Source organism: Lacerta agilis, chromosome 4 (genome assembly GCF_009819535.1).
Source record: "Lacerta agilis isolate rLacAgi1 chromosome 4, rLacAgi1.pri, whole genome shotgun sequence".
Classification (NCBI taxonomy): domain Eukaryota; kingdom Metazoa; phylum Chordata; class Lepidosauria; order Squamata; family Lacertidae; genus Lacerta; species Lacerta agilis.
Genome location: NC_046315.1, coordinates 71,358,962 through 71,385,425, shown reverse-complemented (window position 1 = coordinate 71,385,425; position 26,464 = coordinate 71,358,962). Strand labels below are relative to the sequence as shown.

The following is a 26,464-nucleotide window of genomic DNA, read 5'->3' as shown; positions in this document are numbered from 1 at the left end:
TTCTATGGGCATGGGATATAGGTTTCCTGTCTTACTCTGTATTTCAATTATTCTTTTACTTATTTATTGTAAGCTGCCCAGATAATTTTATAACGCCATAAATAAGTAAATAAAATGTTAAGTACTGATGGAAAAGTGACCAAATGCCACCGAATTCAATATGGTTTTGCAAGCAGGAAGTTGCCCAGAGAGTCTAGGAGAATAAATTCCAAGAAAGAAAACTTTTTATCAAAAATTGCTCCTCACAAGATCGTGCCTGAACTGACTCACAACATATCAAACATATTCGGAAAGAATGGCCATCACTTAAGTGTTAGAGCAACTGCTTCCCACACAAAAAGTCACAGGTTCAATCCCCAGTAACTCCTGGGAAAGATAAACCAATCCATTTAAATAAATACAAATAAACTCGACTATCCACTCCAAAAGCTCAAAACCAAGCAAGAAGCTGTCCCTTGTGGCAAGTCTGGGAGCAGAGAGGGTGCTAGACATGAGGGACCCTTCATTTTATCCAGCATGGCTGCTCTAATGTTAAGAATATCACAGAGGTCTGATTTTTGACACAGGATTGAAATAAGTCTATGGAAAGATGGATGCTAAGCCTCGCCCAAGAATTTAAACAGCTTTTCTCCATTCTCTCTGCTGATGTCAGATAATCAGATGAACAGGAGTTGCAATCCCCTCTTAACAGGTTTTCCATGTACATTTGTATTTTATTTTATTTAAAAGAAAACTTCCCAAAATGGTTTTGGCTTTGCTTCATAATTCATCACCCTCACTGTAGCTCTTGTTTAATTCATCCAGCGGCCTCAGGTTCCGCTTCCACCAACTACTGAAACACTTTCAAGTTTTAAGCCTTCCCCAGATGCGACTCGTATCCTTTTGTGCTTTTTCCTGAGCCGCTGATGGGTACGAAGATGTAGCGAAAAACAAAAGTCACGCCACCAGTCACATGTTCACTACCCCCGTCAAATTCATTTCCATCACAACCCTCTCCTCCCATAAACGATTCATAAGACTTGCGAACTTCACTATGCAAAGGTTTGACAGCGCAAGCCCATACACGTCTACTCAGAAGTTAAGTCCTATTAAGTTCGACGGGCCTTACTCCCGGGTAAGCATGCAGAAGATTGCAGTCTAAACCTGCAGGGCAATTCTTAACTGTAGATTAAATTGCAAGGATGTACTCACATGAAGCCTCGAAACCTACTTAAGTCGTTATTCGGCTCCTCGCATTCAATTAGGCTAGTAAACTTCAACGGGTCAAATTCAGAGTCCTGGAGCAAAGGAAATAACAGAAGCAAGCCATTAGCAAAAAGCTTAACATGCACAATTTGTTTTAGGGACGGTGCCATCTGCCCGCCCATTGGACGAGAGAAACCTTTGGTTTGATCCTATATAGCTGATCTTCATTATGATCCTCTGATATTTATACTACTTTCCCATATTACCCATCAAAATATGCAAAGGCAAGCTACTTATCAATAAAATATTATACTGATTCTATAAACAACCTGTTTGGGATTAACCAGTAAAGATGACTTGTGGCTCTTTCTGATGCTGTCGGGACTCCAACTCCCATCAACCCTCAGCCATCATGGCAGATGATCAAGGATGAGGAGAGCTGTAGTCCAGCAACATCCAGTGGGGAGAGGGGAGAAAGAGGTTGGCACACCTGCTGTTTTACAGAGAAGGTACACAATTCCAGCATTTATTTGCTTCTGTTCTTATAAGCGGTGATATGGCTGCATTTTTTTTTTAAGGATTTGTGCATGCACACGAAAGCTCATACCAAGAACAAACTTAGTTGGTCTCTAAGGTGCTACTGGAAGGAATTTTTTTATTTTATATTTTATTCCAGTTGTAGTTCCCCTTTGCCAGCTTCCACTGAGCAAGCAAGGGAGTAAAAGCTGTGTGGCTACTTTGCACATTATACAGTAGAAGCACTAATGTGTACCCACAAGCACCCAATCTTGCTTGCTCCCTGCCGTAAAGCCACAACCCACCACCATTATTTTGGGTTTCAGAAAAATATCCAGGCAGGCTGAAAGCGTTTAAGATGATCGCTGGCAGGTTTCAAGTTCAAGCAAAAAGACAAACTGCAATCTGGGAGAATATAAATCAATACGTTGTCAATTACGGGAATGTTAATACAAGCTTTCTGAAAATATAATCAGGGCTTCTTAATTGCTTCATGCTAGCTCAGATAAATTAATCCTGTACAGTAAATTAGGCACATACAGTAGGATGCTTCTTACCTAATTAACATTTAAAATTCTCCTTGATTCCCTAACTAATTAGACTCAAGCTGGCATTGGCACCGTCTGCATATCCCAAACACTTACCCGTTATTGTAAGGTTTTATCATTGGACTTTCACGGCAGAGCAAATACCTCTTTTGTTTAAACATGGAGATTTAAATACTCCATTCTTTCGGCAGCAATCATGCTAATTAAGAGCCTTTCTGCACGATCAGGTTTCTTTCTGTGTGCTGGGGGGGGGGGTTGCCCACAGAAAATGTTCAGTTGTTTTCAACCTTGTTCCACACAGTTCTGATGGTTATTCTGAAGGTTGCACTTCTATTGAGAGAAAATTCCAAGAAGGCCAAAGCATAACATTTGGTATGTGGGAAAAGGTGCTATTTCCCATAGATAAGGCATTATTTGGTCTTGCAAATGATGGTTTTGCAAAACAGCCGTCTTCTGACTCAGATTCCTTTGTATATTTGTTCACTCATGGTTCAATTCTGTTGTCTTCTGGTATTAATCGGTACATTTTGGGGGGGGGCAAGTTTCTCATAGTTTTACATGTGATGAAGCACGATGAATATCACATGTTTTGTCTGCATAATTCTATGTATAAATAACAACACTGGTATTGTACACGGTACAAAACATATATTATTATGGTTGCATTACATTATCATCAATATATTAATCACTTTCTAAGCAACCATCTCAAGGTGATTTACACATAGTTTTATGCACTTCCAAGACTGAAATAGCCTATTTTTTTTAATTGTGCATGTGTTTTTACATGCGCAAACAGCCAAGAACTGCACTGCTACATTTGGAGAACTGTGAAGGCCACTGAACTGTAAAAATCAAGTTTGCAAATTTAAAGTGCAGATCTGGTCAAATTGGTATCACTTGAAATAGCTGTGTGGGTGCAGTTACGCAAGTATAATGGATGTCTATTTGATAGTACAGTGGTACCTCGCTAGACGAAAAACTCGCTAGACGAAAGGCATTCGCTAGCGAAAGGCTGTCTCGCAAGACGAATTTTTCTATGGGCTTGCCTCGCAAGACGAAAAAATTTCCGTCCCCCCCCCCCGTCAAACCGCTCTTCCCCCGTTGGTGCTTCACAAGACGAAAAATTTGCTATACGACAGCACTCGCAGAACGAATTAATTTCGTCTTGCGAGGCACCACTGTATTTCTTGCATCAATACTGATTGGGGGTGGGGTGGGGGGGAGATACAGTTTCTTCCTGAATTCCTGCATCATTTTCTGCATCTTACAAGTTACGGTTGGTTCATGTGTCTGTTTGAGTCCAAAGTATTCTGAATGACTTGAAAAAAGAGCAAGCTGTTGTCTTTTGAACTGTGCCTCGGTGTAATTTGCACAATGCCTTTTCACTTTTTGGCTAACAGCCTGAGCTCCTCAGAATCATAGAATTGTAGAGCTGGGAGGGACTCTGAGGGTCATCTAGTCCAACCCCCCCACAGGAATCCTAACTAAAGTATTCATGACAGATGGTCATCCAGCTTCTGCTTAAGTACCTCCTATCTACCACATCCCAAGGGAGTCTGTTCCACTGCCAAACAGTTCAGATGGCCAGAAAGTTCTTTCTGGCGTTAAGCTGGAATCTCCTTTCTTGTAACTTGAATCGACTGGTTTGTGTCCTACCCTTTGGAGCAGCTGGAAACAAGCTTACTTGGAGGAAGGGTGGAAATAAAATTGATAGGTATGTGTATAGATATGCATCTGTATGTGTGTGTGCATGGTTATATAGATGTATAATTATGTTATAATAATTTTAAGGTATTTTATTTATATATAATAATTGTTATTAATGTACCAAAACAAATAAGGCCACATGTCTGAAAAACAGCACAGGAAGACAGGCCTCACTCCATTTTTGACTCCCAACTGACCAAGTATTTCTTTGTCTCAGGAACAAAAGGGGGGGGGGTTGCCCCTCCAGCTTCTCAGCAGCCCTCTGCCTGAGTGATAATCTCTGGCATCCTGATACCTGAGTGCCAGACAAAAGGGTGTGATTAACTTGGCTGGGAAATAGGGAAATGTAAATATCTTTTGTTTCACTTGATGGGTTTTTGGTGGAGGGCAAGAGGAGGCAGGGGGCAGGATCCAGGATGCTCAGATCAATGCTAACAGACCCTCCCAATTTGTGATGTATGGAGGGGTGGTCTTGAGCTGGAGGGGGGCAATTTCAAAAGTCTATATAGGAGCTTGCGCGCCTTTGTTGGAGGTCTTTTGCTTGCAAGACACCCTGCTGCAGCAGTTTCTAATAAAGGGCTATCGCCTTGCTTTGGGAGATTCTGTATCGTCTCAATTTATTCGTAAGTACTCCTGAGAGAAGGGGAGCCCTACTAAGGCTCTCCCCCAGGTTCGTGGACTCCCTTCTGGGGTTGAACCTAATTTTTATAACAATTAGGTGCTTATAATTCTCCCCCAAATTATTTGGAGACATTCCTATTAGCAACACACACACACACACACACACCCTTTTTTTGCATGCAGTTAACGCAAGAACATTGACACGGCAAGGCTCCTGCTTGCTGAAGTATGATGACAAACAAAGCAGAACATCACTTTGATCAGTGTGAACTTGCATTTGTGCTTGCAAAGCAGCAGAGCACCGGCTAATGTACTTGTTCACTCATTGATGAATAAGAACTCCCCCCCCCCCCGTCAAAATGGTGTCAGCATTCTGTATCCAAACGGTAGGCAAAGAGAGCTTTCATTTCTCGAAAAAAGTTGGAAATCCAATTTCAGTTGTTTGGGAGGGAGGGAGGGAGCTTCCTTCCCCTTTCCTGGACTCCCCCTGTAATTGGATTCTCTCACCCTCAGATGGCCTCGTGGATACATTTTAAGGTAATTTATAACAGATCGCAACCACATAATCAACAGAACTGAAGGCCTTTCGTTCCCAGATGAGCTGATGTATGACAATTACGCAGCAAAGAGAGAGAGAACATTTTACAATGCCGATAAGTGAGCCCAATGTAATTGCTTTCCTTGGGCCTTGACAGTTTTCTTTTGCAAGGAAGACTTCATCTCTAGATATCACACTGATATATATATATATATATATATATATATATATATATATATATAAGAATTGCCCTTTGTTGGCATGTGTTCCTGGGAGAAAGGATGCGTAGAAGCTCTGAAGCTCACAATTGACGTCGAACATAATATATCTATCCGGTGCCGGGATCAGTCTCTTGTTTGCTGAGTTCAGCAACCGCAATGTGCCTTCTGTTTGATTAGACTGGCCTTCAGGAGGAGGACTCTCTGCTCTCTCAGGGGTTTCCTCTTAAACATTTGTCAAAAGTATTAAGACATTACTTGCCCCCCCCCTTTTACAAAAAGTGCTGAACGAAAAGCTGAGATGAGAGAAAGCAGTTGCTGCTAACTCAGGTACTTCCTCGCCCTCCACGGTAATAGAGTTTAAAAAAAAAAAAACCTTCGCCCTCCCCTACAACTAAGATGAAACAGGTACAAAGCTAACTTTTTCTCTTTTTACTAAGCAAATAGGATTATGTATAAATGTTAACTCAGTGGGACTGGGAATTCCTTTAAAGAGAGAGAGAGAGAGAGAATAATCCTCTGCCACACCTGTGAAAATAAATTCTCAAATGCTCTGTTCCAGGTGTCCTGTGCATTCAGCATTCATTCTGATCACTTGGTTGCACCAGTGTAATCTCCATGTTTCCCAGTACATTTCCCCAACACTTTCTTTATCGCAAAAAAATAAAATTCTTATCTTAAGAGGGAGTGGTTTTGGTACACAAGACCAAGTCAAGTTTGAACGTGAAACCTTTGGTGGTGTGTGATTGAATCCCACCTTACAGGTGGAGGGGGACACCCCCCAATTTTACAAGGAGGGAGTCGGGGCCCCTCAATATTGTGCAGCCTGTAGTGGGCTCCACTGGGCCTACCTGAAGCTACTACAAACCCCACCAGGCCTTCCGAAGGCTGCGACAGGCCCTGGCGGGCCTTCCCATGGCCTGGCTGGCCTACCTGTGACCTTAGTGGGCCCTGGCGGGACTCCTCCCATCACATGACATCACACACGTGTCACGTGCATGACATCACACACACACACACATGCTGGGCCTCCCTAAAGTTGGGTGGAACCCGGCCCATTTGCCACCCCAAAATGGGGACAGTCTAGAAGTGCCCACAACAGTTTGCAGAGCTGTGCTGCCAACCAGCAAGACAGACATTTTTTCTCTCCAAGTAACAATGCATTGAATTTAGATTTCCTGGAGATACTTTGGAATACCAATGGAAAGATTCCTATGGTGATAGTTATGCAGTGTGGCCAAATAGTGAGCGCTGCTATGATCTAGGTCAGGCATCCCCAAACTTGGCCCTCCAGATGTTTTGGGACTACAATTCCCATCATCCCCGACCACTCGTCCTGTTAGCTAGCGTGATGGGAGTTGTAGTCCAAAAACAGTTGGAGGGCCGAGTTTGGGGGTGCCTGATGTAGGTGGCAATGTGGGTTTAGTAGGAAGAATGTCAGACTTGAACTATGATGGGGAACCGAGTTCGGATTCCTCCAAGCCATAATTTTTTTCCTCTTGGTTTGGGCAAGTCACACCCATTGCCATCTATAAAATGGGACTATTTAACAAATTCCTTCACAGATTTATTCCAGGGATGAGTGAGAGCTGCTGTAAAGTGTCAGACACATTCCAAACTGCTATAGGAAACACAGCTAGTCTGGGGAGAAGGTTCGGATGTTTCTGACAAAATTTATGCTGGCCCTAGAACAGATTTGTTGTGGGTATCGCATATTTACCTACCCTGTTTCATCTATCTGCCTTGGCACAAAATGAATGAAATATCTTGAGTGAAAAGAACATTTCACATTCTTTGCTAATTTGCTTTTGGCCTCTCTGTGTAACCATGAAATGATGTTCTTGAATATACTAGCTCATTAGTTTTCATACAGTCATAACAAGGGATGGAGCATAAATTTGATTCAGTACATATTTCTAGTGCTCACTAGAAGGACAGATCCTGAAGTTGAGGCTCCAGTACTTTGGCCACCTCATGAGAAGAGAAGACTCCCTGGAAAAGACCCTGATGTTGGGAAAGATTGAGGGCACAAGGAGAAGGGGACGACAGAGGATGAGATGGTTGAACAGTATTCTCGAAGCTACTAACATGAGTTTGGCCAAACTGCGGGAGGCAGTGAAGGATAGGCGTGCCTGGCGTGCTCTGGTCCATGGGGTCACGAAGAGTCGGACACGACTGAACGACTGAACAACAACAACAACATATTTAAATCTATCAAATGTGCACATTCCAAAACCTGAAAACCAAAACACAGCTATCCTTCAAAATTCACACATATCCAAATGTTGCAATTCTCCAATTAACGTTTACAAAAATGCTTATATTAGATGCAATAAAAACACATAAAAATGAAGGTGCCAGTGAAAATAATCTACAAACATGCATTATATTACGGGAAACTGCTTGTAAAAATTGTACATTCATTCATTTTATGTGTATGCTGCTTTTCCACACACAGACAAATGCTCAAAGCAGCTTACAACGAAGAAAACAAGGCATTTCAAAACCAGTGTGAAAAGAATTTCCTAATAACACAGCAAAACAAAACAGCGAATATAATAACATACAAAAAAAGAACATTTCAGCTCTATAAATATAACAAGATTACGTAAACAACACCCAACAAAGTAACAAGGGAACTTTTCCTAGAAAAAACCCTCCCATGTTGCACACATTCCATTAGTTGCAACTGCATATGAAATTGTGTTTGTTAGGAAACATTCTCACTATAATGCTTACAAATTTCTGTGCGGATTTCTTTTTAAATTCCAAATACTGCTGCAAAATGTGGAGAGCTGAATTTAAAACGGGGGAAAGTGAGATACTATGAGAAGTGACATTGACAGATCTTTCTATCCCCAGTCACAATCAGGATTTGCAAAGTTGCCACACACTCAGAATTGCATGATGTTCACCAATCAGATCTTCAGCATGAGCATGAAAAGTGGGATGGAGTGGACAGATTTTACATATGACCAGCCACTAACTTCAAATCCTCATTTACCCCCTTGTCAGTGTAAGCACCTTGTGCCTTCAATCTTAACAGGAGAGATGAAATGGATCAAGACTCTGCCTCTGCATAATCTTACACATGGAACCCCCTTCTTGGGGATCCTGACCACTGCAAGTCTCCACCCAACGTACTACAACTTCTTGTTGGTTAAATGTACGCTACCACCGCAGCCAGAATTCTGTATACACATACATGGGGGAAAAAGAAGTTCCAACAAAAGAGGAATGGACTTTGAAATTATTGGACTACGTGCAATTGACAGCAAAAACAAGAGACCAAAAAAGAAGAAATGTTTGTGGAAGAGTGGAGGCCCTTTTCGGATTATCTGAGAAAATATTAGTCAAATGAAATCGCAAGCAGGACTTGAAATATAAGCAAATGAACGAGAACGGTAAAGGAATGTAATGTAGGATATATGTCATGGGTAGGCAAACTAAGGCTCGGGGGCTGGATCCGGACCAATCGCCTTCTAAATCCGGCCCGCGGACTGTCCAGGAATCAGAGTGTTTTTACATGAGTAGAATGTGTCCTTTTATTTAAAATGCATCTCTGGGTTATTTGTGGGGCATAGGAATTTGTTCATTTCCCCCCTCCCCCCCCAAGGTCTGAGGGACAATGGACCGACCCCCTGCTGAAAAAGTTTGCTGACCCCGATATATGTCATAGGAAAAAAAAATACTGCATTTATGGCAGTAAGTGAACGATTTGAACAGAAACATAATGGAGCAAGGATGGGAAGTCAAAATGTTAAGGGAATAATGTACTGAAATGGAAAGGAATTTGAAAATCAATAAAAAACATGGGGGGGGGAGGAAAGAAAACCGCTTGGCTTTGCCTTGCTTGCCAGTAACACTCCACCCCAATTAGTACTACAGTACAGTAGTACCTTGGTTTTCGAACAGCTTAGTTCTTGAATGTTTTGGCTCACGAACGCTGGAAACTTGGAAGTGAGTGTTCTGGTTTGTGAACTATTTTTGGAAGCTGAACATCCGACGGGGCTTCCATGGCTTCTGATTGGCTGCAGGAGCTTCCTGCAACCAATCGGAAGCCATGCCTTGGTTTCCAAATGTTTTGGAAGTTGAATGGACTTCTGGAACGGATTCCATTCGACTCCCAAGGTATGACTGTATTTACAGCAGGCTGCCAAATCCTTGGGGCAGCAGGTCATACAGAAAGAAGTCCTGCATCCACTCTTCTGCAGCAAGTGTCCTATAGATGTTGGGTTGCAACTCCCATTTGCCCTCAGCTCTTGGCCATACAAGCTGGAGGGGAGGGCACCCTGTTGGCCACCCCTGCGCTAAACATTATCCAGCTCCTCTTGCATTCAAGTCGCAGCAAAGGTTTCCAGCTCTCTCTCTCTCTCTGCCGAAGCCCACGAAAGATGGACCCATGTGTTTTCAGGATTACAGGGCAGCTGGCCTGGCCGCCACACCCTCAGTAATTGCTTATGGAATGTTTTATGCGAGCTGGAAATATTTTGTCAGCCACACCAGGAAGAGCGGCAGTGCCGATCTATTCCCTGCTTGCTCCAGTCAGGTTTCATAAGAATGATTTATAGTGTTTTGAAAACTTTAACCTATACCGGTGGAAAATATTTACATTCCTAGTTCTCTGCAGTATATAAAAATAAAGATATCACAATTCTTTTTTTGAATACACACATACCCCAACTTATTGTGGCAATGCTGTGCAGCTGAAACCCCACTGACTTCACTGGGATTTAAAGAGCTGACAGTGTTCATGAATGTGTGGCCTCTCTCTGAAGACTGTTGGAGAGCCTGCCGATGACCCACAGCAGAGTTTTTCAAGCCAGTGGCAAGCTCTAAGTGTATATTTGGACAAATTTGATTTAGGAGAGGCTTCTGCAGGGAAAATATGTTTGAATTTGTGCCAGTTCTGTCTCTCCGCAGCCGGCTAATGGGAGCAAAATGCGCACATTGCTCTAACTCCTTAAGACCACTGCCCCCTTGGTTCTATATACTCATCCCCGGAGCCCCCTACCCTACAAAGAGCATTATTTGGAACAGCAGTTTTCATGACCCGCAATGGAAGATAATAGCAGAACAGAATTCAGAACAGTAGCAATTAAGTGCTTACTGTATTTACTTAAACTAAAACGGTTTAAGTTAATTCATTCAACTTGATCTAGCGATACAAAATTGGGGGGGGGGGGTTGCATGCCACCAGACCCCTCCGCCTGCAGGTGCGCAATCATGCTCATGTTTGGGCTCCACACAAGCCGCATCACCTTCACTTTCACACGGACATCAAAATTGGGGACATCTAGCTGTCTAACAGCACTAGCTTCAGAATAAGGTTGCATAGAAGCCTAGGCCTAGGCAGTTGCTTGTGCTTGAGTTCTTCCTTGTAGACAACCACCATGACCCACGGGCACTTGGAGATGGGTGCACAGCCCCACTCCCTAGTATATCCCCTTCATTGTGAGTACAGTCGTACCTCGTGTTGCGAATGCTGCGTGTTGCGTTCGTCGCGGGATACGAACGCGCCGAACCCGGAAGTACTGGAACGGGTTACTTCCGGGTTCGGCAGTTCGTGCATGCGCGTCAAATGACGTCGCGCACATGCGCAGAAGCGGCGAATCGCGCAACGAGCATGTGCAGATTTGGCGCTTCAGGATACGGACCTTTCAGGTTGCGAATGGGGCTCCGGAATGGATCCCGTTCGTAACTGTAATATGTGAAGGATCTCGAACAAAGCAACATTCTGATCTTACCGAAGCCCCTCCACTCAGGCAAAAGTCACACTGAACACTATTGTATTTTGGTTCTGCTCATATAACTGCTTCACAGTCTACCTTCTCCAAATTAGTGTCTTTGAACTTGTTCTACTCTATAAATATCCCGTCCACATTCTTCAAATTTCTGCTATTCATTAGAATTCGTTCTCATGTTCCCTGAACAACTGTTCATTTCACTTATTTCCACAGCCTAACGTCAGTGCTTAAGACTTTCCCTTCGCAGGGAGAACACCCCCGTGGGCTGTAACTGTCTGAGTCAGACCTGAGTCAGTCTCTGAAGATGAACTAGTCACTGCAGTTCCTGAAAAGGAATAATTTCCACACATATAATATTGAGCACATTATAATAAAACCAATTGTTTAATTAAGGAACGCTCATCTCTTGAAGATCATGGCTCTAGCAACCCAGTAATGAGCTTCTTCTAAGAACATACTCCTGTTAATAAATTTCTAAATTCAAAGCGGTTTGGTGAAATGGCTAGGGAAGGCATAGGAAACCTGTGGTCTTCCAGATGTTGTTGGACTCTTAATACATCTGGAGGGCAACACGTCTTTCACACTGCGGTGACCAAAGGTAGATTCTCACATACTCCATATCAAGCCCATCTGTGTGCCTACAACCAAGGAGTACCTATTTCAATAGACCACATTCTCTTAGATTGCCCTCTACACAGTAGACCTCACCAACTGATGCTGAGCAAAATGTTGGACCTCTGGCCTGTAACTCCAAGAAGTCGTCAAATGAGGTTTCTCCTGGCAGATCGGGACAAAGATATCACTGTTTTAGTAGCTTCCTTTTTAGCCACAATTTTACCCGAAAGGGTTCCCAACAAACCATCCTTTCGGGGAACAGACAGGGTGAAGCAGAATACCTAAGTGCACACAATCACAGTGTGACCTTATGACCCTCGACAGCTTCACCCTTGTCCTTTTAATTATCATAGGGACCTGAAATGTTTTATACTTTGATGCCAATAAAGGTATTTGATTTGATTTGATTTGATTTGAAGTCTTTCCCACCGGGCTTAGAGAGATGAACTAGGAAGCCTGAGTTTCGATCCCCATCCACTAGGCCAGTGTTTCCCAAACTTGGGCCTCCAGCTGTTTTGAGACTACAATTTCCATCATCCCTGACTTGCTAGCTAGGTACGATGGGAGTTGTAGTCCAAAAACAGGTGGAGACCCAAGCTTAGGAAACACTGCACCATAGGCGCCAACTCTTAGGGGCCGAGGGGTCTACTGGGGGCCCCCAATTAAATATTTGAGGGGGCTGTCCCCCAGCAAGTTGATGGGCATTGCCATTCAAATGGTGTGCATGCATTGTGTCATATGATCAATTATGCAAGGCGAGGCTTACCAGCCCCCCATTATTTTATCTATGCTGGCACCCCTGTACTGCACTTAGCAGTCACTATCTCTTAGCCTAACCTACCTCACAGGGTTGTTGTGAGATTAAAATGATAGAGAGAAACACCTACCGTACATTATCTCAAGCTTCTTGAAGGAAAAATGGGGTACGAATGGGGTAAATAAGTAAAATACAGAAGCAAGCTTTAGTTATTCACCTCTGTCCTCTTTAGCTCCCTCATTTTTCATTCACACACACACACATATGCGCGCCTGTGTTTATTTGAATGAAAACTGGCTGCAGGTGCAGTGGTGCAGTTCAGTGCTTCCGCAGAACAAGGTTCTTAAAGAGCATCTCTCTTGCCCGTGTCTCTTCAGAGAACCCTTTCGGATCCAAGCACAATAATTCCCAATGCTTTCTCTCTCAGCTTTGGAACTCTCTAGTACGGTAATAGTCTGCAAACAGTTATACTTGCCGGCTACTTCACATTTTGAGGTCCCCCGTCCCCATCCCCCCTCGACACATGCTACATTGCTAGGAAACTTGATTTCCCCAAAGGGTGCTTTCAAACAAATGCTCCCCCCCCACTCCATATGTGAAGTTTAAAGTTGGGTGTAGGTGATGCATATGCCAATTGTATGTGCAAATGGGCAGTCCTAAATCCTGGGGCTATTTTATTACGGGTTATTTTTTCTTGTGGGTGTCTCCTCATATTCTTAATCACACACACACACACACACACACACACACAGTACTGATTTTGTTCATGCTAAATTAAACCATTTCTAAATATTTCCTTACATAACTAACTTGAAATAAAGGCTACTTGTTAACTATGGTTCTTTTTTGTTTTGTTTTGTTGGAACTTCGGCTCCCCCCCCCCCCAATATATATATATATTCTTGGCAAGGCTCCCATATATATATATATTCTTGGCAAGGTAAGGAAAGAGAGCTGTAAACTGAGCTCCCCAGCAACAGCACTTCAAAAACTGACTGAACTCCAGAACATCAGCTCTTTAAACTGCAATTATGCACATAATATCTCTCTCCCCCCCCCCCCAATTTGCTTGAGTGGTCTCTTATTTGCTAACCTACCAGGCAGGCGAAGTTGTACACAATATTTATATATTCAAATGGAATTTTCTGAGACACTGGAGAACTGGCAGTACAGTTTATGAAATTAAAACTGTGCCTGGCACCAGTGACTACTTTCATTGGTTGAGTATCAACAAGGGACATGTAATTACAGGCAGCAAACTTCGCTAGAAAAAGATTAGATCTGTTTCTGACGGAGAAACTATATTTATTAGCATCCCAGCAGCGCACTGTAACAATCGCATCCGCAGGATTCCACAAATGAATCGATAAAATGAAGGCAGGCCAGAAACAAGCATGGATTCGCATTACTGAAGGAATACTGTTTTTCCTCACAGGTGGGTAGCCGTGTTGGTCTGTCATAGTCAAAACAAAATCGAAAATTCTTTCTAGTAGCACCTTAGAGACCAACTGAGTTTGTTCCTGGTATGAGCTTTCGTGTGCATGCACACTTCAGGTATCTGAAGAAGTGTGCATGCACACGAAAGCTCATACCAGGAACAAACTCAGTTGGTCTCTAAGGTGCTACTAGAAAGAATTTTCGATTTTGTTTTTCCTCACGCCATTGTAGTTTTCCTCCCTGTGAGGAACTATTATGGCTTCTCTGTACTCACCAGCCCTTGCAGAAAAATGAGGAATTTTTCATTAAAACACAAAATTTGCTTCACAACAAACAAAGCCATCCGATCTGAGCTCTTGGGGACTGGTTTTTAAACTGGGTTTTTTAAACTGGGTTTTAAAATGGGTTGATTATTGGCCCATCATCTTGATTTGGTTTTTGTGAACGATGATGATGATGATGATTGGTTGTATGCTAGGTTTCACAGTGTGACCAGACTGTGGCTTACCATTCAGCAGGGTACACGACAAAAGCATTCACACACAAGTAGGGTTATGATCAGTGCTTTTTTCCTTGAAAAATAGGTCCTGGTACTCACCATGAAGTTGTTACAGTCAGTGCCACAGTTTTTTATCAACAACAGAAAGAGTTGCCGGTACTGTGTACCCTTGATTACCCCCTGAAAAAAAGCACTGGTTATGATGTTTTTAATTTGATGGGTCAGATCCAGACATCATCTTCTATTCACAGGCCCCTTCCATTCACAGAAGGCTTAGGATCCAGGGGAGGGATCCCACTGTGGAAGGGGGAATGTGACTTTTGCCAATTCCCCCCCCCCTCCTGCAGACCACAATTCTAAAAGGTAAAGGTAAAGGTAAAGGACACCTGGAAGGTTAAGTCCAGTCAAACTTGACTATGGGGTGTGGCGCTCATCTTGCTTCAGGCCAAGGGAGCTGGCGTTTGTCCACAGACAGCTTTCTGGTCATGACTAAAGCACTTCTGGCACAACGGAGGACCATGAAGGAAACCAGAGCGCACAGAAACACCGTTTATCTTCCCACCACAGTGGTACCTATTTATCTACTTGCACTGGTGTGCTTTCGAACTGCTAGGTTGGCAGGAGCTGGGACAGAGCAACAGGAGCTCACCCCATTGAGGAGATTCGAACCACCAACCTTCTGATTAGCAAGTCCAAGAGGCTCGGTGGTTTAGATCACAGTGCCACCCACGGTTCTACCTCCAACACCTCATAATACTCAACAGTGTGGGGAGATGCTCCTACTGGCAGGACTGAAGTCTGGATCCAAACCATAAAGCACTTTTTGAATGTTCAAAGCACTGAACTTGAATAATCTCAGTAATCTTTACAACTGCACTTTAGCTCATCAGTATTACATTTTTTTATATTACAAACAGGAGACACAAGGCTTAGAAAGGGCTGCTTGCCTAAGTTCGTGCCTCCAAAGAGATTTGAACCAAGGACTTTGCTTTTAGGTTTCTCTCCCCATTTTAATTTTTCTATTTCTGCATGCATTTGTATTGGTCACACTTATTACTTTTATTGTACTTTGCATGTTTTTATATCTATCTACCCAAACCCAAGGATCATGGACTCCACCTTGTAGCACAACCCTAATGATATTTACTCACAAGTAGTTTCCGCTGATTCCAGTGGGAACCATTTCCAAGTAAGTATATAAAGCGAGATGAGCGCCGCAACCCCAGAGTCATTTGCGACTGGACTTAACAGTCAGGGGTCCCTTTACCTTTTTTATACTGTAGCTTTCGGTCCCTACGCTATGCCGGCTCCTGGAGATAAGCATGTGAACTTGTGAAGACGAAGAAGACCGCCACATACTCTGCAAAAAAAAAAAAATCCCTACAACTGCACAAGCACCTAATGAAACCCCTGATGCATCAGAGCAGCTTTTGCCAGTCTGGTGCCTTCCAGATGTTTTGGACTACAATTCCCATCAGCCCCAGCCAGCACGGCCAATAGTCAGGGTGATGGGAGTTGTAGTCCAGCAGCATCTGTGGGCCAGTATAATGGCAAAGGCTGCATTACAGTCTCTATAACTGCACCCTTCCCTTCTGTAATAAATAACAGGCATTGCATGGTGTCCAGCTATGTTTTACTCAAAGAAGGCCTATTAATATTTTTATTATGTGTTTACTAGATAACACCCTTCATTGTAAGATCTCAGGGTGGTTCACTGAATAAAATACAGTATAGAAACAAGTAATTAAAACAAAACAGCAAAACAATGACACACACCTGCATCCCACAGACACATTTAAAAGGCTGCAGAATATTAATCAGCCAAAGGCCTAACCAAGACATCTTCATTAATGTCAGTGGGTCTTTTGAGTAAAACTTCGTTGAATACCGCTCATTCTACCCAATACTCAGCTTTTCTATACATGTTATGACACTGGCAATTTGCAGGAAGGCATCACACTCTCTGCTGGATAGCTCTCGCTCTCTCTCTCTCTCTCTCTCTTAAAAATCCATTTATTCATTGTGTTTTGACTGTGTAAGCTTGCAGAACAATAAATATCTATTTAGAAGATAGACCATAATCTCAGGCTGCCAGTAATGGCGCTGCTGATTAGGTGATGTACTTCAGATTTCAGGATTAGTAAATCCTTAAGCTCCACACACTTGTTCGTGTACGCGCATGTGTGAAATTGGTTTGGTGTATGAAAAATCCTCAGTCAGAGGGAAGCCAATTCTGAAAAAGTCAAAACTAGCAATAAGGCTGACGTTGGCACTTGGTAGAATGACAGTGTTGAGGCAGCCCAACTACTTACTACCAGTACGGACCCTAGGAGCGTATTATATGAAATAGAGCTGGGCCGGTTTAAAGTCCACATTGCAATAACAGTTTCAGAAATATAATATGAACAGTGTTCAAAACTCCGGGGGTCAGCGAGATTGCTGTCTGCTGCCTTCCAAGCGGCTGGTAGGTGAGGACAGTGAAATGCTCCCTCTGGCTGGCTGCGTTCTTACGAATCAATCCCATTGCATCTATGCAATTCTGGATGCAACTGAAAGCTTAATATTTATAACTGCTTGGCCAAATACGTAAATATATATTGCATTCCCTACTCAGACCTGTAAACTCCAGTGACTCTCAGAAGTGCTTATTAACCTGATTGAAGGGTCATCTTCCCTCTCTTGAAAACATTAGAGAAAAGGGCTAACAGTTTAATAGTTTTCTAAGCACTTGAGCTGTTGCCCTTCGAGTGTAAAGAATGCAGCAGCCCTGTGACAAACTCTTGATATCTTAAATGGGGGGTTCTTCTAAAAACTACGCTTCCCCTTGACTTGTGATAGGCCATGTGACCAAACATGACTGCTATAGGATGCAGCATAATGGATTCTTTTGTTTCCTCGTGAAACAACATTCCTGGATCTGTGATCTTCGCCAAAGCAAGTTGTGATATTCAGCTGCTGATCTAATGTGCTCCCGTGGAAACCTTCTGACCTCTTGTTAAAGGTAAAGGTACCCCTGACCGTTAGGTCCAGTCGTGGACGACTCTGGGGTTGCGGCGCTCATCTTGCTCTATAGGCTGAGGGAGCCAGCGTTTGTCCACAGACAGCTTCTGGGTCATGTGGCGAGCACGACTAAGTCGCTTCTGGCAAACCAGAGCAGCACACAGAAATGCTGTTTACCTTCCTGCCAGAGCGGTACCTATTTATCTACTTGCACTTTGATGTGCTTTCAAACTGCTAGGTTGGCAGGAGCTGGGACCAAACAACGGGAGCTCACCCTGTCCCAGGGATTCAAACCGCCAACCTTCTGATCAGCAAGCCCTAGGCTCTGTGGCCACCCGCGTCCCTGACCTCTCGTTAAAACAAAGTAAAAATCACTCACATTTGATGGAAGGGGCATTCCCACAAGGCCCCTGATCAGATGACAGCAAGACACACTGATATCAGGGACATTTGTGGTATGCATTTGTGGTGCAGTAAGCATACCGGAAGGGAGAGGTAGGTGGCTGGGGGTCTGAGGGAAGAGGTGTTTAATGGCTCCCCATGTTAAGGGAGCTGGGTATGTTCAGCCTGGAAAAGAGGAGACTGAGGGGAGATATGATAGCCATCTTCAACGGGCTGTCACGTCGAAGAGGGAACAAGCTTGTTTTCTCCTGCTCTGGAGCACTGTTAGTCTGAATCCAACGGCTGCTTCCCAGGTATGACTCAAGTTCTATTGTGTGTACTGTATAATCCCTCCTTCTACCTGGCCAACCCCCCCCCCCGCAACACCTCCCCAGGCGTGATTGGGCGGCTGCTGGAGTAGGTGGAGTCCACAGGTATCCAATCAGGGAAGGTGGTGCCAGGCCCAACTGCCGGGAGCTGCTCCATGATCCAAGGGGGCTACTCGCGACCACGCAAAACATGCACCCCATTTGATGTGGGGAATGTTCATTCTTAAGAGGGTCTCTTCTCCAGTCTTCAGAGAGTAGCTGGAAGTGGGGAGGCAGAAAAATGTCCTCCTTTCCTTCCACTCTGCAGTTTTAATCTGAAATCTTAGGCGCAGTACTGCACCCAGAGCTCAGAGACTGCTCGTGCTGATGAAATGCGTCTAGAACAATGGGAGTTTTGAATGCTGCTCTGGAGGGTAGGATTCAGACTAATGGCTTCAAGTTACAAGAATGGAAATTCCGACTAAAGATACAGAAAAACGTTCTGACAGTAAGAGCTGATCAACAGTGGAACAGGCTGCCATGAGAGATGGTGGACAACTCCTTACTTGGAGGTTTTTTAAGCAGACGTTAGATGGCCATCTGTCATGGATGCTTTAGCTGAGATTCCTGCATTGCAGGGGGTTGGACTAGAAGACTGTTGGTTTCCCTTCCATCTCTACAATATTTTGCTTCTGCAATTCTGTTTTCTTTGTGCTGTGGTCCTGATCCGCAAAAACAGAGAGCTGAACACAGTCACAGATATGCAATGTCTGCATGCCTCCACGTAGCTCGATGGTGGGATTTCATAATCCAGCTTCCAGGAGACCTCAGCACCCCACAATCCGTACAAAGTGAATATTTTATCAACCAAAACAAACAGGAACCCTGGAGGCTTTGTCACAAGAAATGGGCATAAATCCATGAAAGCAAGGTGGAGTCGTTTTTAATGCTTGGACGAGACTCTCAGGTGTTGCTTATAGGGACTGTCAAGATTTCTCAATGCCTTAAGCCCAGGTTAATGCCACTGGTGTGTGCGTTTTGTTCATGCTGCCTTGGCAGCACATGAAGACAACCTATGCACGCTAGCTTAGAAGCCCCATGTCACTCAATCAGACTTACTTCTGAACAGACATGCATAGTATTGCCCTGCATGTCAGGATGGTCGAAATCCAGGATGAGGAATCTGTGGTTCTTTAGTGGGCTGAGTGCAGTTGCGCTTAGGTCTTGCTTTCCGGCTTTTTGCAGGCATCTGGCTAGCTACTATGGCAGGCATAGGCAAACTCCGGCCCTCCATTTCCCATCATCCCTGACCACTGGTCCTGTTAGCTAGGGATGATGGGAATTGTAGCCCCAAACATCTGGAGGGCTGGAGTTTGCCTATGCTTGTACTATGGGAATAGAGGGCTGGACCAGGTGGGTCATTGGCATGATTCAGCAGCAAGCTCTTAAGTTTGGGGCTGATGGGAGCATAGCTGTCAACTTTTCCCTTTTCTTGCGAGGAATCCTATTCGGAATAAGGGAATTTCCCTTTAAAAAAGGGAAAAGTTGACAGCTATGGATGGGAGTTGGAGCATCAACCTTGCTGGAACAAGTAGTTCTTGCTCTGTAACACTGAACCCAGAGAAGGCAAGAACGAAAAGGAATAGCCTGCTGGATGGGACCAATGGCCTATCCAGTGCAACTTCCTGTTCTCACAGGAAGGCAGGATTCAAGCACAAGAACACACTTTCCCCTCCTGTGGTTTTATTTTAAGGCACTGAATGAAATTAAACATTATTTTCATTAAAAAGTGTTTCTACACCACTTAATATGTCAAAAATCTCCAAGTGGCGCACAGTTTAAAAAGAACAGCAATACAACATTTTTTTTAAAAAAAAAAACACACAACCAAAAACCAGTTAAAGAGCAATATAAAATATATGTAAACTTACGAGTTCTAAAAATCCTCTTACAACTTGTCTCTGCTTCAAGTTGGTCTCCCCATCCAGATTAGCAGTTTCAATGTGGCACAGACCGTCGGGGTCACTCGAAGAAAGCAGCAAGATATCAGCAGGGATGATTTCATTACAACGTAGCTGGATGAAATCTCCAACTTTCACTTCTTTCCAGTATCTGGTGGTGTATTTCCTTTCAATCCTGGCAAAGAAATGTTTACAAGAAATGCATTGAAACGTTTTCTAAGTATAGCCTAGCTGGCAAAAGCTCCTGAGAGACTACAACTTGTTACATGGGCAGACTTCCATCTGTGTTGTGTTGTGTTGTGTTGTGCTTGTGGCAGTGAAGCCTCTAACACCAACTGGTTCACAGACACGCCAATACCCAAGGAACGAAGCACGCCGGAAACGTTCAAAGTCCAACTTCTGTGAGGAGGGTTGCTTGTCAGTTTGGGATTAAAACTGCTATGCCTGCTACAGAAGGTAATGGAACAAGTGATACGTATTGAAAACCTTTGTTGTATGTTGTTTTTTAAAAAATGAGAATTTATATTAATAAAATATTTTTTAAAAAATCACACAGGAACTATGGAAGTAAGAAATGAGAGAAAGGTAGCTAAAGAGCTAGAATGATAATGATAATGATGATGATGATGATGATAATAATAATAATAATAATAATAATAATTATTATTATTATTATTTGTACCCCACCCATCTGGCTGGGTCTCCCCGTCCACTCTAGGCGGCTTCCAACAAATATTAAAATACAATACAAAGTCACAGATTAAAAACTTCCCTAAACAAGGCTGCCTTCAGGTGTTTTCTAAATGTCAGGTAGTTGTTTATCTCTCTGACCCCTGATGGGAGGGCGTTCCACAGGGCGGGCGCCACTACCGAGAAGGCCCTCTGCCTGGTTCCCTGTAACTTTGCTTCTCGCAGTGAGGGAACCGCCAGAAGGCCCTCGGTGCTGGATCTCAGTGTCTGGGCTGAACAGTGGGGGTGGAGACGCTCCTTCAGGTATACTGGACCGAGGCCATTTAGGGCTTTAAAGGTCAGCACCAGCACTTTGAATTGTGCTCGGAAACGTACTGGGAGCCAATGTAGATCTCTCAGGACCGGTGTTATGTGGTCCCGGTGGCTACTCCCAGTCACCAGTCTAGCTGCTGCATTCTGGATTAATTGCAGTTTCCGGGTCACCTTCAAAGGTAGCCCCACGTAGAGCGCATTGCAGTAGTCCAAGCAGGAGATAACTTCAGCATGCACCACTCTGGCGAGACAGATCCCAGAGAGAAAGAACGTAAAGCACAGAATGCCCACAGGTAGGGTAACTGCATGCAAGGTGGAGCATTCCGTGGAGTGAGATACAGGTATGAGAAGGAAAAGCAGGAAAGAGACTATGTAAGAAACACATTTGAAAAATGTAGATGTGGGAACCCAAGAGGCATATAGACACCAGATCTAGACCTTGGGAGGCCTCCTGTGCATTTGGAGAGTTGCACAGAAGCAAGAACTCTGCTAGCTGAGCCATCCTACATTGATACTTCAGCTTTGTGACACGCAATCCTAAAGGGCAAGGAGGTACGAAAGGCAGAGGAAAGGAGTTGGACACTGAAGCGCACACCCTGTTCCGAACTAACCTAGCCAGTTCTTTGGCTTCAGGTTTCTAATTCTACTTTACCTGACCACCACATTTTCTAACTTTACGGCTGCCGCTCAGGAAGCTCCTTGGATAAGACATTTTAAGGCTTTAACCTCTCTTTTAACATCAACAAATAACAATGCAAACACCCTGCTGTTGGTCCAACCTGCGATCTGTCACTTGGGTAAGTCCATGCCCACCCATTAGCCAGTCGCACATACCCCATGCCCCTTTGAAAGTGTGCTATGCTTTGTTTGGACTGCACCTGTAAGGTTCACATAAAGGTGCTTCACAAGTAACGGAGCAGCCCCCCCAAACAGTCTTTTGCAGTTTTATTGTGCAAACTATTTACACTGCAGAGCTACAAAAAGTATGTTTGTCTCAGTCACTGGCAGAATCCGGGAGTGGCCCCTTCCGGCTTCTCCCCCAGCATAACAACTTCGGCACCCCAAGTCTCCTCCTACCCTCCTTGCGTTTCATCCCTCTGCAGAACTGGGGTGCCGGAAATGGCGTGCCTCCCTCCTGACCAGCCAGGCGAGGTGAGCGCAGGGTCTCAGCAACATCACCAAGCCCTCTCCCCGCCAGGCTGGTTCCTTCCCTCTCCTCCCCACTGGAGGTGTGGCGGCTTTCCCCGCTGGAAGAGTTGCTGCTGCTGAATTGGTGTCGGGGCTCTCTGTATGCTAACGGACCCTTCATTCCCCTCAGCAGGCCAGGTGGCAGTTCCCTGACAGCCTCCACCTCAAAGACTCCAGAACTAAAATCCAGCTCCTTCTGCACTCTGAGACAGGTGTACCAAACATGGGCTGAAGGCAAATGAGGAAGCATTGGCAGGAAGCACATGCCAGTAGGTTTGTGCCAGCTGTCTCTTTTCTGAAACACCTGTAAGCTCAATTGTACTGGGTCATTTCAACTACAGTGAGCTCAGAAAAGCAAATTTCCAAAGAAATATACAGCATGGGGAATTCTCAGCACAATGTGACCGTGCTGTTGCAAGTCCAAATATTACGTGCCAGCAGTGGAGCAGGTTTCAGGAGTGAGATACCAGTTTCCTGTCTCTCCCACCTATAGTTTTATGAACGTAAAATAAAAAAGCTATCCACCATGCTTACTTACAACACAGCTGACACTCAGGAATAGTCTTGGAAGCCTACTGATAAAGTAGTTAAGTTGGAGGTGTGGAGTTGAGACTTTATGTCCCAGCACAAAAAAAGCACCACGACAGGCACAGCATGAAGAGGAAGAGGCATGTTTCCTGAACTGATTTATATGCATATATTTCAGCGAAAGCACACAGGAGAGAAAGATTAATAGAGGAGATGCGAGGGACCAAGGAACGTATTTCAGCCTAGCGCTTTGGCATGTTTCTAAATAAGAAGCAGCTGCCAAACACACATTCCAGTTCTGAACATATCCTGTGGTTCTGTAGAGGTGTAGAAAAGGCATTGAATGTACGGTAAGTACTAGGCACAGCATTCAGGTTCCTGAGAAGCTCAGCATTTCATTTTCAAATAGCACAATTCTAGCCCATATGGCTGCAGAGACAGACTTGAAAGAATCTAAACAATGCCAAGCTAATCCCAGCAACCGGAGGATTCCAGATGGTCGCGGGGTGGAGTTTCAGTGCTCCACAGAGATACTTAGCAAAAGTCCCTGCTCCAACACTATTTGCATAATAACTTCTACAGGTAACATAACTGAGCACTTGCTGGCACAGAATTGATTTACGTGGGAGCAGGATTTTGAATTGTTTTCTTTTAAGCACAAAAAGACACATACAAAAAGGAAGGCATTAATGCAAGGCACTAATGGGGAACCTGTTCGCCTTCTAGGGCGAGACCCGGTTGTCAACACTGTGATAGGTACCATCAGCTAAACATTGTGATACACCAATATATCACAACGTCTAGATGGAGCTAAGTTGAGGCATTGATTGGCTTCATGGTTTTCCCTGCACTGCAATTTTTGCCAGTGCCTACTCTTTCGATTCATTGCCCCCTGCATGAGGAGTTGGCAGAGCTAACAGGGACTATAGAAATCAATAAAAGCATTGGTTGGCTTCATGGTTTTTCCCACATTGTGATTTTTGCATAGCACACCCACATACCATGATTTGTGATATATTGCCAGGTGAAAAATTATGAAACCGACATCACGATAGGGACTTCAAACTGGTTTCGGACAATACATGGCCCACATTGGCCCAGCCCTAGTGCCTTCCAGAGGTTGTTGGCTTCCAGTTCCCATCAGCCCTGGTCAGGGATGATGCGAGTCACAATTTTCTAGCCCTGTTGTAGAAGCTAGCCCTATTGTAGCTTCAAATATTTAACAAAGGTAGCTAAGAAAGGCTGAAAGACCTTTAGCTCCTCCAAGACCTAAGAGAGAGAGAGCAGCCCAAAGCAAACAATAACAGAGGACAGTGAGTCCCAGGTTCTGACCCCCCCCCCATCTCTCCACCATTGTTGAGAACAGCCAGCACTCAGTCAACAGAGGTCAATTTTCCTAGTAGCAAATTACTGTTCCCCATCTGAGTTATGATAGAGTCCAGTTGTGGAGGCACAACTCCTGCCCTGAGGCATGGTCCAGGACAGATAGGGATCAGGGAAATTCAGAGCGACATGGCAATAACAACAACAACAACATGCATTTCCATCCAAATAACAAGCCAAGTGATGTGGTAACATCCTTAGGAAATAGCTAAGAGAGTAGGATTTTCCTAAGAAGAAGATATAAAAAAGTTCCAGTATAAAATAGCTCCCAATTCCTCTGGTTATGAATCATTATTCCTTATAAGGACAAAATGTGAATAACTCTGTGGACGCAAAACGTAGTCGAGGTAGCCAAAAATATACCGTTAAAATGTGCTGCAGCATAAATCACAAAGCCAGAGTCACTGTGGGCATTCTGCTAAAAATGCAGGCACAGATCTAGTATGGGAAAATGATATTCTTAGGTCTTTTATGATCTCGCCACATCTGCTCTGCAATCCATTCACTGCCTCTGTGCAGCTTTTGCACATTCTGTGTTTTTAAAAAACAAAAAGAGTGTTAAAAGCACTACCACATGCCACTTCCTTTCTCCCAACTTTGCCTACCCAGGATACAACTGGGTTAAAACAAGGAGCACAATTTGCCCTTGGGAACTGTAAGACTACATTTGCCTGTATAGGAGTCTGAGAGCTCCACTTATTGGCCAACCTGGCAACCTTGCTGTACCTTCTTATTTGATGATCACTCGTAGCTGAGTAAGATTGTCTTCCATAAACATGGTTTTAAAAGTGAGTCTGTAAGTGATTGTGGAGGCCAATTCTGGATCCACACATCCTTCCACAGTGGAGACATACAGGGGCGTTTCTAGCCCCTTGGCTGCCCGGGGCGGGAAGCCAAGAGGCACCCCTGGGGGCGGGGCATCACGCCGTGTGCGTCATGATGTTATGACGCACGCACACACGCGACGCCCCGCCCCCGGGGGTGCCGGGCAGCGGCTTTGGGATACTCCCGAAGCTGCCACCCGGCGGCGGCACCCCTTCGTGCGGTGGCTGCTCGTGCAGGCGAAACAGCAAAACAACAATATTTTCCACTATTCTCAGGTTAAATTAGTATGTTTGTAAACCATGGGCCATTTAAAAAAAAAATCAGTTGCAGTGGCATTAAAAGGACAGCTGTAAGGGGAAATGTGGAGCACACTTTGCCAAATAAGGAAAGAAGAATATTGCGCAACTGGATCCAGAGCAGGGCTGAAGATAACCAGCAAAAGTGCTCCTTGGGTTTTGATCATAAACCTGATTATCTCTCTTTTGGAGCTTCCCAGAGACATCTGGCTGGGCACTGTAGCAAACAAAACACTGGACTAGATAAACTGGCCCAGCAGGGCTCGTTTCATGTTTTGTATGAATGAAACATGGTATCTGCAGCTTTTGAAGTAAATGGCTTGTAAAGATATACTATCCCACACCTGATGGTAATCACATGTAGAGCACATGGGCGCATGCGCACCATCCCTTGCACACTGGGTGATTTGTGTGAAGGGAAGTCGTTGTGAAACATACCACTGCACAACCAATTCTGCATGGGAGAGAGTCTATTTCCACAATTGTAACTCCACTGAGAACCAAGGTGGCTCAAGAGACAGGCACCACCTGGACATACAGGGATCATGTGGAGGCCCAGTTTACATCAACTCTGTATCTGCAAATCAGTAGAAAGACAGGAACTCCAAGGATGTGGCACATAGGTCCATATAATGTGCATGCACTTGATGGCTGCTATGTGCATTGGTTCATGTTCGTTGCTAGAGCTGTGGCCTCTACTGAATAAATATATGGTTGGGCTTCCTCAAAGTCATTTCACCCAAGAAGTTCTTGAACTGCAGAGTGTAAATCTCTAAAATAAATAAAATTCAGAGAACAAAGAAAAGGAGGCAATTCAGAACCAATGAGTGTGCTATTCCCAGGCGTTTAAAGATTTTTATTTTATTTTTAAATAAGAAGAGTGAGACATCACATTTTAAGGGCAGGAAAGAAGCACTTGTCCAATATGCTCTTTGGGTGCCATTTCTTTTTTTAAAGCACAGTTAGCAGATTTTAATACTCTTTTCGCAACACCCTACACTAAAAACACTGAACGAGAGGACATTTTTTTGGCCAAGGATGAAACGGTCTGCAAATTATGCCAATCAATTTTCACGAGTGTATCTATTGTGATACCAAACCTTGTATCCCAGAACGTTGCCAATACTCAGGGCACTTCCAGAGTGTCACTATTTCCAGGTGGGATTCAGTCACAGACCGGGAAATTCAGATTTCACAATTA

The 26,464-nt window shown here is 44.1% G+C and overlaps 1 protein-coding gene across 1 annotated transcript in view; it reads right to left on the bottom strand.

Moving 5' to 3' along the window:
* Window positions 1-26,464, bottom strand: part of ATP10A (ATPase phospholipid transporting 10A (putative)) — a 122,753-nt gene that overhangs the window by 51,059 nt on the left and 45,230 nt on the right. The window contains exons 3-4 of the mRNA XM_033147532.1: window positions 20,012-20,216; window positions 1,192-1,277 (exon numbers count right to left, since the gene is read on the bottom strand). Coding sequence (XP_033003423.1) covers window positions 1,192-1,277; window positions 20,012-20,216 — 291 coding nt within the window. The remainder of the gene's footprint in view (window positions 1-1,191; window positions 1,278-20,011; window positions 20,217-26,464) is intronic.